General features: G+C 37.9%; 1 protein-coding gene across 3 annotated transcripts in view; it reads right to left on the bottom strand.

Moving 5' to 3' along the window:
- ldb2a (LIM domain binding 2a) overlaps positions 1 to 12,108 on the bottom strand; it is an 83,359-nt gene that overhangs the window by 20,395 nt on the left and 50,856 nt on the right. For all 3 annotated transcript variants that reach the window (XM_070913118.1, XM_070913119.1, XM_070913120.1), the window contains exon 3: positions 9,401 to 9,573. In XM_070913118.1, coding sequence (XP_070769219.1) covers positions 9,401 to 9,573 — 173 coding nt within the window. The remainder of the gene's footprint in view (positions 1 to 9,400; positions 9,574 to 12,108) is intronic.

Here is a 12,108-nt window from a genome sequence, read left to right as displayed (position 1 = left end):
AATGGAGAGATAGACAGAGAGAAGGGGGGAAAAAAATCAGCTGATTAGTTGGCATGGCAACGGCAAAGATGTAATCCCACCAGACACACTCTAATCAATGCCCCCAGCGCAGATGGTCTCCTGAGGATCAGCAAGAAAGAGGCTAGCGGCCATACTGCATCCCCTCCCCACCACCACCACCACCACAACCCCCCCACCTCCCTCCTCACCCTCATTCCCCACTTCCCACCCACCCACCTACCCCTGCTGGTCACGTGCTCCACCGCTAACTCCAACACACTCAAAAAAAAAAAAAAAAAGAATAAATAGAAGCTCGACTGCTCCAAAACCCCCCGAACGCAGAGCCGCTTCTCTCCTGTCTTGACTGAAAATGTGGATCCTGTATAATGTTCTCACTCTTTGTGCGACGGTGCGTTTCCTGAGTTATTCAACCAGCTGAGATTACAATAAGTACATATGGAGAGAGTTTTGTTCCATAATGAAATAGTATCTCATATTTGGAGGGAAAAAAAGGTGACACTATTAAAAATGCCTGATTAGAATAACAGCAACTTTTGAAAGACAGTAGCTGCACTTTCATTTTTATTTATAACAAAACCTCTGGACCACCACGTATTTGGCTTTAATGTTGCACATTGTAACAAGCACTTCACAACAATACACCTGGACCTTGGTTTCATATCTTTATTATTGTTATTACTATTGGGAAAATAATAAGAGTAGCAATACTACATTACTACTTTATTATTATTATTATTGTATCATATAATATGCTGTAAAGCTGTCTCTATTTCCTTTATATTTATTTCATAGTATTGTATTATTAATGTAGAGCGTGTGTATATACTGCTATATACTTTAATACACTATTATATATATTGTATATTTTTGATGCTTAAACCTATACACACACATGCACGACTGGATCTACTGACTTCTTTCCCACAAATATTTATATAATTTACTTATATAATCTAAGGTATTGCAATGTATATATTGTATATAAATCTTTAATGTCATCTCTCTGATCTCTTATTTTATTTGTATTTATTTCATTCAGATAGTAATTAAACTTCATCTGTTTTTTTATCTCTTGGCCTGCCTCTGTGCTGCTGTAACATCCCCGAGGGATCAATAAAGTCTTCCCTTTTCTTAAATACTGAATGATAAACTTCAGTTTATAATTGTATTCTGTCTTAAAATAGATTTGGAAATTAACACTTCCATTCAATGACACAATTCAGTGCTGATACAGTGTTTTTTTTTTTACGTGAAAACACGCCTGGGATCTGCATGGTTGGATAACGGGCTTGTCTGAGCTAGATAAGTGTGGATTAGACTAAAGCAATGTTTGGAAATAATCCTTGGTGTTTAATGGACAATGAAAATGGTCTCTATTTTATTTTTTATTTAGTCTAATTCCAACAGCAGTTTGTCCAACAGCTGACCTCAGAGTTCAGAGTGAAAGGAGGGATGCAACATGATTCGTAACACCCCAAAATTTAAAACAACACCTTCCCAAGAACTCAAACAGTGGGATTGAACCATCGCTCTACAGTGAAAACTATGTATCTCCAAATATGGGGATGGAGGACTAAGTGTTCCTTTATGGGTTGAGAAAATTCTTCTACTTCTTAAACTAAGTAAACCAGTTAAAAACTCACTGGATTATTTGAAAAATGTATTGTCACAAAGCTGAACACAGGGCTGCTCATGAAAAGTTGACATTTTGGAGATACATTGTTTTCACAGGATTGCTACAAAACAAAAAAGTAACTGAAAAAAGCCTTAAAACATATATAAATTATTTATCAAAAGAAAGTATACAAAAAACAAGAAACCATATTTGTATATTATAAACATATGCGTGCATGTTACTTAAGTTTTGACAATTATTATTATCATCTCCTGACCCGCGGGTTCTCTGGCCATGCTGAATTATAAGAGGGAATGTTAATCTACTAGGACTCAAATTGCTGTTGAAAGGTGAAAAAAAAATACTGCAACTTCAGTGTTTTTCTTTTCCTCCTTTGAAATGAAATGCATCATGGTCATTATGTGTGTGGATGAGTTTCATGCCCTTTGGGCTGCTGAAACCTATTAAAAGACCAAATACTTAGGCATATATGAGGAAATAAGTAATTCTTTACATCATTCGTGAAAGTGTGCTTTTTGTAGATTTATGTTTCTTACCCACCAGCAGGGAAATAACTTGGATTGTGTTTACTAGTGAGCCAGTGTCTTCTGATGCTTTCCAGGTGCTGTAGCCTACAGTGAAACAACGCTGCACTATTGATTTCTTTTTCCATAGTGCCAACCGTGTCTTTAGCGTTGCCTCCACTATTGCTCTTATTTCTCTCCACAAGCTTTCTGCTTCTCTGTAACCAATAAATAAATTGGCAAACCAGCTAAATCAGAACCAGAATAAGAATCACTTTAATTGCCAAGTGCAATAAATGTGCAGGAATTTGTCTTAGTGGCACTGGTGCAGAGATACATTAACCACAAATGCAACCAAGGCAGCCCCTTTTCCACAGATTCCAGAGTAGATTCAATCATAAAAAGCTATTTATTTCTCCATACTGAGAGATAATTGGTTAAAATCTAATATTTCTCACAATGGCTGTAGCCATTTTTTTTTAGCTAAATAGTGTTCCTTATGAAAACTAAAAGGAGGAAAATCCCCTTGAATTAAAAAGTGGTCCATTAAATGGTGCAGCCCCTCACAGAGAGTACCCATTGATTTAAGAGCAGGGTCATAAATCTTCCACACAACGGGGCTGAGATCAGGGGATCTCCGGCTCAAAAGAGTAAGAAAGAATAACAGCGTCCTGCTGCTGAGACCCTATTCAATACTGTATCCTAACATGACAATCAATTAACAACAGAGAAGTTGAAGGTCATTAAATCGATTATTATGAGCGTTCATGACTGCTTCTGGTGAATATTAACTAAAGTTGACTAAATATGCTCAATTATAGCCACAAGCTGCTGTCATGCTTTATAATACTGTAACTCAATACAACCTTTTGTATCAGTAAGTGTAGATTCAAGAGCTTGACAATGTTAAGGTTACAGCAGTGTTACTTTAATGATATGATATGTTACTTAATTTGAGTTTAGAGCTGATAAGGCTAGTCAATTAATAGATTAGTCGATCACTAGAAATTTATTCCGAAACCATTTTGACAATTGAATAATTGTTTAATTTGTTATTTACGGAAAATTACAAATAAATCACTGTTTACAGCAAACATTAGCTTGTTTTCTTACATTTCTATGATAGAGATCTGAAGGTCTTTGGGTTTTGGACTGTTGGTCAAACAAAACAAGCTATTTGAATATGTGAAAATGAGCTTGGAAACATGCACGGCGCTTTTTTCATTTTCTGACATTTTATAGACCAAACTAATTGATCAATTAATTGATCATGAAAATGAGTTGGGCAAATATATTAAGATGAGTGGCTGCAAGGTGTTATTGAATACTTTTCCTCAACATGGCAATCAACTTACAACTGTGGACCTAATTTAACCTTTAAATTAATAAAAAGTATAAGTTTAAAACTTATATGCATATATTTGCAGCATTACTGGTTCTATTGCAGCATTTGTTGCGAGTCACCCTCTCCCCATGTTTTATGAGTGTCTCTACTGTCTTCAGTCAATAAAGGTTAAAATGTCAAATAATCTAAAACTAATCTTAATGAAAACCAATAAAAAAAACTCCTGCACACAAAATGTTCTGAAAAAGCAGCTAACTTATGGTCATAGCCCGTCATAAGGAATTAAACAAACAATACAAAAAGCAGCATTTATAGGCTGCAACAACTAATTACAAAGAGGTCAATTCACCGGATCATCTGAGACATTCAGTAATTAATCTAACTTTGATCCCATTTATATTCACCAGAAGAAGTCATGAATGTTGTACATCTCATAATAATCAAGTTAATAAGCTTCAGCTCATGTTAAGGTACAGTAAACGTTTCTATATTTATGTACCTTGCAATAAGGGTTGACTAGTGGTATTTTTAACAGCACTATAACTAATAAAAGCAGATTGCTGCAATGTTAACATAAATATCATTTAGTATCTACAATTATAACTAAAGTATGGTAGAGTGACAACTCAAACATGCCTGAAATATACTGACTACAATTCAAGCAAAGCTCAAAGAAACACATCCACTAGTCAAGCCCCCCCCCCAAAAAAAAGGACTCAGGGAATTAAATTCACTTGAGCTGAGATCACCATGTCATGAACTCGCCTTTTGCTCTTTGCTCGCCTCCCAGCATGCAGAAACCCCCAACTGGGCACCGGTAACAAGGGCCGTGCCCTCAGAGCTAACACACAGTGGCCAGGGAAAGCAGAGCCTGCTGGGTAGTGAATAGAGGTGCTGGGATACCAGGGGCGACTGGGAGGTTGGGGGCTTTTGGTCAAATTGGCACCCTGTGTCACCTTGTCAACACCTTGCCACCCTGTGAACCTGCACACATTGTCCACCAGCACCTGGGTAGCACCACCCACTCTTAACACCTAGCTAAACCCGCCCATTCGTTAGTCTGTAGATGAGCAGTGACGGGGGGAGATAGAGAGCGCAATAACACATGAAACTGTGCTGAGCTCCTTGAAAAACTTCTTCTCTGGAGCTCATCATAACCATTACACTGACTTGTCAAGGTATATCTATCTGATTTTTATTCACTGATTACCAGCTGTGACAGCACGTGGCTGGTATTGTTTTCACCCCCAAACTTTACACCCAAAATGTAGTAATGACTGCTGAGTACTCATGTAATAATGTAGTAATGGCGGCTGGATACTTGTGAGTCAGAACATTGACATGTTGACAGGCGTCGCTGCTGGTGTGATCCCATCACAGGATGGTCTCCAGTTTGTTTTTCTTTCATCATAGTATTGCTTTTGTTATATGTTTTTTTTCCAAACCAATTCTGGTTTATTACAACTTGAGCAATCATTTCTATTGCTGGGATCTGGGAACATGGTGATATCACTACAATTAAGTCAGACAGGACAAGAAACACAAGCGAACACAATCAAACACAAACAAACTAGACCACAGTTTAGCTAAATGATCTACTAGTGGCTCCCAAAATGGGTAACTTGAAGATGGGACTGAGGAAGCCTTAAGATTTGTTTATTTCCATTGTTTTATTGCACATTTTTTCATAATGTTTCAGGATACATTTACAGTAACCACAATTCTAAAATAATGTTTTCAAATACCTCATAAATAAGCAATAAACACCACATTTAAAACCGTGTTAAATATGCAGTTATGCATGACAGTTTATGGTTGCTGGTTTTTATAGTAACACTAAATGCTTTCTGGAACATGGCACACAGCAAGCAAATCTATATGGACTGCCTGGTTTAACAACCACGTTTCTAAACCACCTTATTTCAGGGTAAAACCAAAAGCAGCTGAAATGTTGGTAATAATGCCTCACCGCACAGGAAAAGTGTGCATTCACAATTATAGCATTGTTGAACCAGCCTGTGAACTGTGATGATGACAGTTTGGGTAATAGTTTTACCGCTCCCCTTCGTTTTCTCAAATCACTGTATGGCTTACAATATGGGAATATGTTTACATTAAAGATCACAATGGCAATTAGTCTTGCACTTCATTGTTTTACCCTTGACCTTTGTGTTGACAACGACTGAACGTTTCATTGTCTGACTGCTACTGTTTGTATGATGTCTTTTTATAGTCCCAGATGTCAGCAATTAACTTTGGTGACTACAGAGTTGTTACTACTGACAGGAAAGATGGCTAGAACTACAAAAGTAAGAGTAAATTTTTAATAAACCAGAGTTATTCTTCTTAAAACATGGCCATGCCAATAAACCAGATCTGAATTTGAAATTTTAAAAGAGAAAGAGAGACGGAGAGAGAGAGAGAGAGAGAGAGAGAGAGAGAAGAGAGAGAGAGAGAGAGAGAGAGAGAGAGAGAGAGAGAGAGAGAGACGAGCAAAGAAAGAGACAGATATAGGCAGAGAGAGAGAAAGAGTGGGAGAGCAGGAGAGCGAGTTGGGAGCTGGGGATGATTTCTCTAGGGATGAAGGATGCGTGTGTGTGTGTGTGTGTGTGTGTGTGCTGAGGGTGCAGGAGGGGGGTTGAGAAGAAGAAGAAGGGGGGGATGAGAGAGAGCGAGGGGGGAATGAGCGAGTGAGCGAGTCAGGCAGGGGGATGAGAGAGAGGAGGATTGGGGGAGGGGGTGGGGGGGGTGGTGGTTGAGGAAAGCGAGGCGAGGCAGAGCTGATTGAGATTCGGGCCTCCAGAGCTGCAGGCTCGCTGCTGCTGCTGGGAGCTCAGGGAGAACACGCTCAGTTATTGGAATTCTTTTTTTTTTTCTTCCTTTTTTCTAATGAATTAATTCTTCTCATCCAATTTAGGTGAAGATGAAAAGAGAGCAGCGCTGCGAGCATCAAATTTAGCTTTTTGTTGACCGGGCCTGTGCCGCTCTGTTTCTGTTCTGTACGGTTAATATCGGACACTCGTAATATATTATGTCTTTTTTTTTTTTGTTCCATTTGGGGAGCCTTGTTTACGAAAACCAAACAACAGCAACATAAAAAGACATTTCCTGTGTGTGTTATTGGGGATGTTTCATGCTCATTTACTGATACGATAACACAAAGAACCCCCTCCTCCACCCATTCACACATACACATACCCTCACCACCCACCTACCACTACATGAATACAAAATCATCTCCCCCCAAAATGTACAGAAAAAGTGGTGCAACCTCATGAACCCCCTCGTCACAAACCCACATGTAGGCAGTCATGCATGTAAATATACACCGACATACACAGACACTCACACTGGGACTGAACACCTGTCACATCTGAAGTGGTGGTAAGACTCGACTTTGGTATGCTTCTGTAAATAAAGGTCCTGCACTACAACACTCCAAAACTTTTTCATGTGGAAATCATTTCCTTCAGAATTCATATCAAAATGTGAAGTATTATCATTTCTTCATTGTGTGGCAGATTGTGCTTAAAAACAGGTAGAGTTATATAGGTAGGGTGAATGTTTATATGAAGAATGTGAACATATTTTTTATTTATAAAGTTATTTATAAGTCTCCAAACTCTTTCTGTAGACCCTGTTGATTCACAGAAATATCAAGCCAAAATCATATCACAGGAGTAATTAAATCAGAAACACTTCAAGAAATTGATCATTAATAACAAATGCAATTGATATAAAAATACTCTGCTCTTTCAAAGAGCTCTCAAATTATCTGACCAGTAATAAGGACTCTGCTGGGAGAACTAGTCCAAGTCAGCCAAGCACAACTAACTAGCTAACAATTCAGTCAATAATATCAATGTGTATTTTCATAAATTGTGTGTACAAGAGTAAGCACAAAGTAGAAACCCACCGATAAACTGACCGGGCTAATATATAAGCTGATATTAGCTAATTACATGTATATCAGTATCAGTGTACAGTACACAAAAGAAAACATTGTATTATAGATATGTTAAAGATGTTAAGACTAAGATTATTTTCTATACATATAATGACCAAATGTATAGAACCTTTGTTTAGCTTACAGTGCATGAAAAAAAAGAATATTGGTCATTATCAGACTCCTCAAATATCAATACTGATATTGGCCTAATATTGTCCGGGCTACAGTGTAAACACCTTAGTACTAAAATTAATTCAAATCGATCCTTTAAAACTCTTCAAACAGAAAACTATCTACCAGAGAGGTGAGCAGAGAGCTCCATTTCATCCTGATTTCATTTCCCAGTTGTGAAGAATTTGCTCAAAAAGAGATTCAACATTTAGAAAAAAAAAGACTGGAAAAGGCAAATCACTGTCTCAGTGTCAATACAAATACCAAGAAATTCTTGAATCAAGTTCATCAACCCACATTTTGTTCAGTTCTTTTCAGACAATACGATTTTAGATCTCAATAACAGACAAAATTACTTGCTAAAATGGAGATTTTTTTTTGCAGTGATGTTTTTTAATACATTTTTTAGTCTCACAGTCTGTGGCAGGTCAGCCAAAAAGTTAATTTCAGAATCTACACTACAAAGTCCTAAAAACAAGAGGGCGTATAGCTGTTTAATGTCAGAACAATCCGGTCTGCTGCTGTAGCTCAGGGTTCATGGTACAGGGAACATGGAATCCCTTTAGCTCGCCTGCTCGGCGCTGACAAGGTATCTGGCCTCAGATTCATTTAGACAGTCAGCAGAAGACCACTGAGAGTCAGCTAGCCATCTGGATCAGACCGTGGTGAAGCAGATATTCACTCTGGCTCACTGGGGGATTCTCTCCCCAAAGACAAAAGCAGATGAGCTTTACTGCTTTCAGAAGACCTCTGTGTCAGGTTTGGATTATCTCACCTGCGCAATTTGTGTTTCCTCTGCTTTTCTTGCTTCTGTCTGTGCCTCACTCATACTGCTAACTAAACCATACTCTTCAAAGATCTTATTTATGTCCCCCTAGCATTGCCTTTGGAGTAACTGAGGGCTTAAGATTCTGCCGACATCTTTAACATGAGAAATGCCAGTGGATTTGGGGGTCTAGGAGAAGGCCAAAATGCTGATAAGTAAACAGGGTAAATATGGCTATGTGTGACATTTTCCTGCATGAATTATAAACTCCAAACACTGGTTAGTGCAGACATTTGTTCATTTTTCAGCTGAGATATTTGAATGCAATTATTAAACATACAGTAACAGTTCATTTGATTGCAGTTTTTTAATGTGATCTTAAAGGATAGGTTCCTAATTTTAATCTAGTATGAACATCGAACATGCTGTAGTTATTCCCGCTGTGTAGCTGTGTGTTATGTGCTTCCAATGTAAGTGACTGTAGGACTGTAGACTTTGTCCCCCATCACTTACATTGGAATCTCTTAACACCTAGTATTAACCAGAGGAATAATCACAGCGACCAATTTCAATGTTCACACCTGACTATGTGAACCAGTACTTTAAGGCAGAGTACCTGGTTTTCTCTGGAAAAGGGAAAGTAATACTATAGAATGGGGACAGAACCAATTAATAGTAAGTAAGTTATAATTTACTAACTCAAAAAAAGTGTGTTTAGTAAATTGTCCTTTAGAAATAATGGACAGACACTTAAAATGTATTCAAACTCAGCAGACAATAAAGAATTTTATAATTCAAGCAGCGAATACATAAAGATCTTCCCATATTTGACAGTAAGCCCACCTGGTATGACTTGATAACACTGAGACAAAATGAAACAGGGAGGAAAAAAAGAATCAAAGGGTGTAAATGGATTTGATCTTTAACCAGTTAAACACCTCGCCTGGTCCATTATCATAGCCTGTGATCAATTATTCATGCTGGGAGAAGCTCGGGGTTCAGGTGTTACCTTTGTAAACATTGGCTTCCCGTGCTGGGTGACCATGGTGCACTGATCACAGTCCAGGGTGATGCAGGAGTTGTGGAATGACTCCTTGGAGTGTTTGAGGATGTAGTGAAGCTCTGTGACCCCTCCCTCGAACACCGTGCTGAAATAACGGGGGATCAACGTCCGGCCGATTGCTGCAGGGAGACAAAAGAGAGGGCAGAGCTGCTGAATACAGAATGAGACCAACCATGAAACGATCTGGTATTACTGTAACTACTACTATTATATACTGTATATAACTACAGGCTGCTGCTGCTACTGTTACGATATAGGGCTTGGTATTGTTTTGAAAGCTTTTTTTCTCCAAACCTTAACAGGGTAGTTCAACATTTTGGAAAATTCTCTTTCTTGCTGAGAGTTAGATGACAAGATTGATACCACTCTCATGTCTGTGCGTTAAGTATGGAGCTGGAGCCCAGAGGCAATTAACTTAGCTTAGCATAAATACTAGAAAAAGGAGTGAAACAGCTAGCATGGCCCTCTCCAAACTTCCTTAGCTCTTACACCAAAACAAATGATTGTTTTCACATTTCAGTTGGTGGACAGATTAAACAAACAGGATACAACGTGTTAATCAGTGAGCTTTAGAGGAGCTGATAGGAGTATACTTGACAGAGCAAGCCTAGATGTTTCCAGCATGTTCAAGTCTTCATGCTAAGCTGAGCTAACTGCTTCTGGCTCCAGCTTAATACTTAAGGCACAGACATGAGGGTGGTATCAATCTCATCGTCTAACTCTCAGCATGGGAGGTAAAAAAAAAAAAAGTACATAAAATGTCAATACATTCCTTTAATTTGAGGAATAAAAACAGGTTTGTCAAGTCATGTCAAAACCCTTCTTCTATATAACAAGAGAAGCCAAACTTCTCAAATGTTAAATGTTGTCTAAAGATGATATTATTATGATATTAACATGATAACTTTAATAGCTTCAATAAATGATAGAAATCAGAAACTGATCAAAGAATAAATAAAGAATAGTACAATTATGAGCAAGTATTCAATACCAGCTATTGGGACAATTTTCTTTATTTTGTGCGATGGACACATTGTGGTCGGTACCAAAAAGTAGTGAGGTTTAATACTCACCCCTACAACTAATACCACTACAACTGTTACAACTACTGCAATAATAGTCAGTGCTACTGCTATTAAATGAAATTCAAGGTAATAAAAATGAAAGATTTAAGAGAATACAATCCAAAAGGAAAAAAAAAGTGTGAGTTTATTTGCTAAGAAAAGCAAAGAAACGGCTTGATAAGGACATCTGCTGTAGATTCATTAATCAAGACAAACATTTCATTGGCTGTCAAAAGCTCCTTGGAGGAAGCAGAAACTGATCAGATGTTCAAATGAACAAAATTGATTAAATATTTGAGAGCAAAAACGTTCTTCTTTTCTGACCCCTTCTCTATCACACAAAATCATTCTAGGAACAAGGGAAAGACTGTCAAGTCTGCCGTCTATTGATTTGACTGTAACCTCTGTACTCATTACAGCTGGCTGCTCGTAATACTGCCAATGTAGGAGTCTCAGTATTTTTCCCTACATGAAAAATGTTCACATTCAAAAATACAGAGCATGTATTCATTCATATTCTTCCCTCATCCAGCCTCATTAAAAGCTGAAAAGCCTTCTAATGGGCCTAAACAATAAGTGCATGACAATAATCCCATACAAATAATTTACAATATTTTTAGCAGTACTGTAGTAATCATGAGAAATCTGAATGGACTCGTTGCTAAACATATGCTATCGAGCAGTCCTGCTGATTGTGGTCAATTTATGAATCAAGATTCTCAATGCAACAGGCAGACATTATAGATTTACAGAAGCTATTGGATTGTCCTGAAACCTATTGAGTCACTGAGTATCGAACACTGGCAGCCTTCAGGAAACCTATTCACCCTCCAAGAAATACTCAAATCCTTTATTCTTAGATTGAGTCTGATTTTCCCCTGAAACAGAAATAAATCTCCCAGTGCAGAGAGGTAAATTCAACTCTTTCTAACACAACTGAAGATTAAAGATTTTCTTGAAACAACTGACAATATCATGAATTTGGGCCTCTCAATCCACGTCTCCCAAGATATGACACCTCATATAATACACTCACTTTTGAGTATTCCTCATATGAGTGAGACTGCTCAGGAAAGAGAATATTTTCACATATTTTTCAGCATAATTTGATTCCATGACTAAGTTTAGTATTAAACTGAATTATTAAGATGGACAACTTCAGCAGTGCAAACTTTTTGCAGAAGCCAAGAGACAATGAACAGGCTTCATGATGAAAACTGGAGGAGGAGTCAGAGGGGGAGAAAGTGTCTTCAGTGTTTTATAGCCCTCAGGCTTCGTCTGGTTTCTATCTCCTCTGTGTTAGCTGGCTTCAAGGAGAAGAATGAATGATACAGAGAGAGAACGGCTTACATTTCCCATTACATTAGGGATGCACTGTGATGGCATGCAAGATAGAGATTCCTTGGAATACTTGGATGTATTTTATAGTATGAAAACATGTCCTGAAATGCCTTTACTTCTCAGCTTTTAACTTTAGATTGTGAAAACATTAACAGCATATGTTGTTAATAGCTTACTGTTAAGTTCATTTGGCTAAAATAAAAATGAAATTTCACACAAGAGCTTCCTCATCAAGGGTTCTGAAACCAT

This window comes from Enoplosus armatus, chromosome 10 (assembly GCF_043641665.1).
Source record: "Enoplosus armatus isolate fEnoArm2 chromosome 10, fEnoArm2.hap1, whole genome shotgun sequence".
NCBI classification, from domain to species: Eukaryota; Metazoa; Chordata; class Actinopteri; order Centrarchiformes; family Enoplosidae; genus Enoplosus; species Enoplosus armatus.
This window is presented reverse-complemented; position numbering and strand designations above follow the sequence as displayed.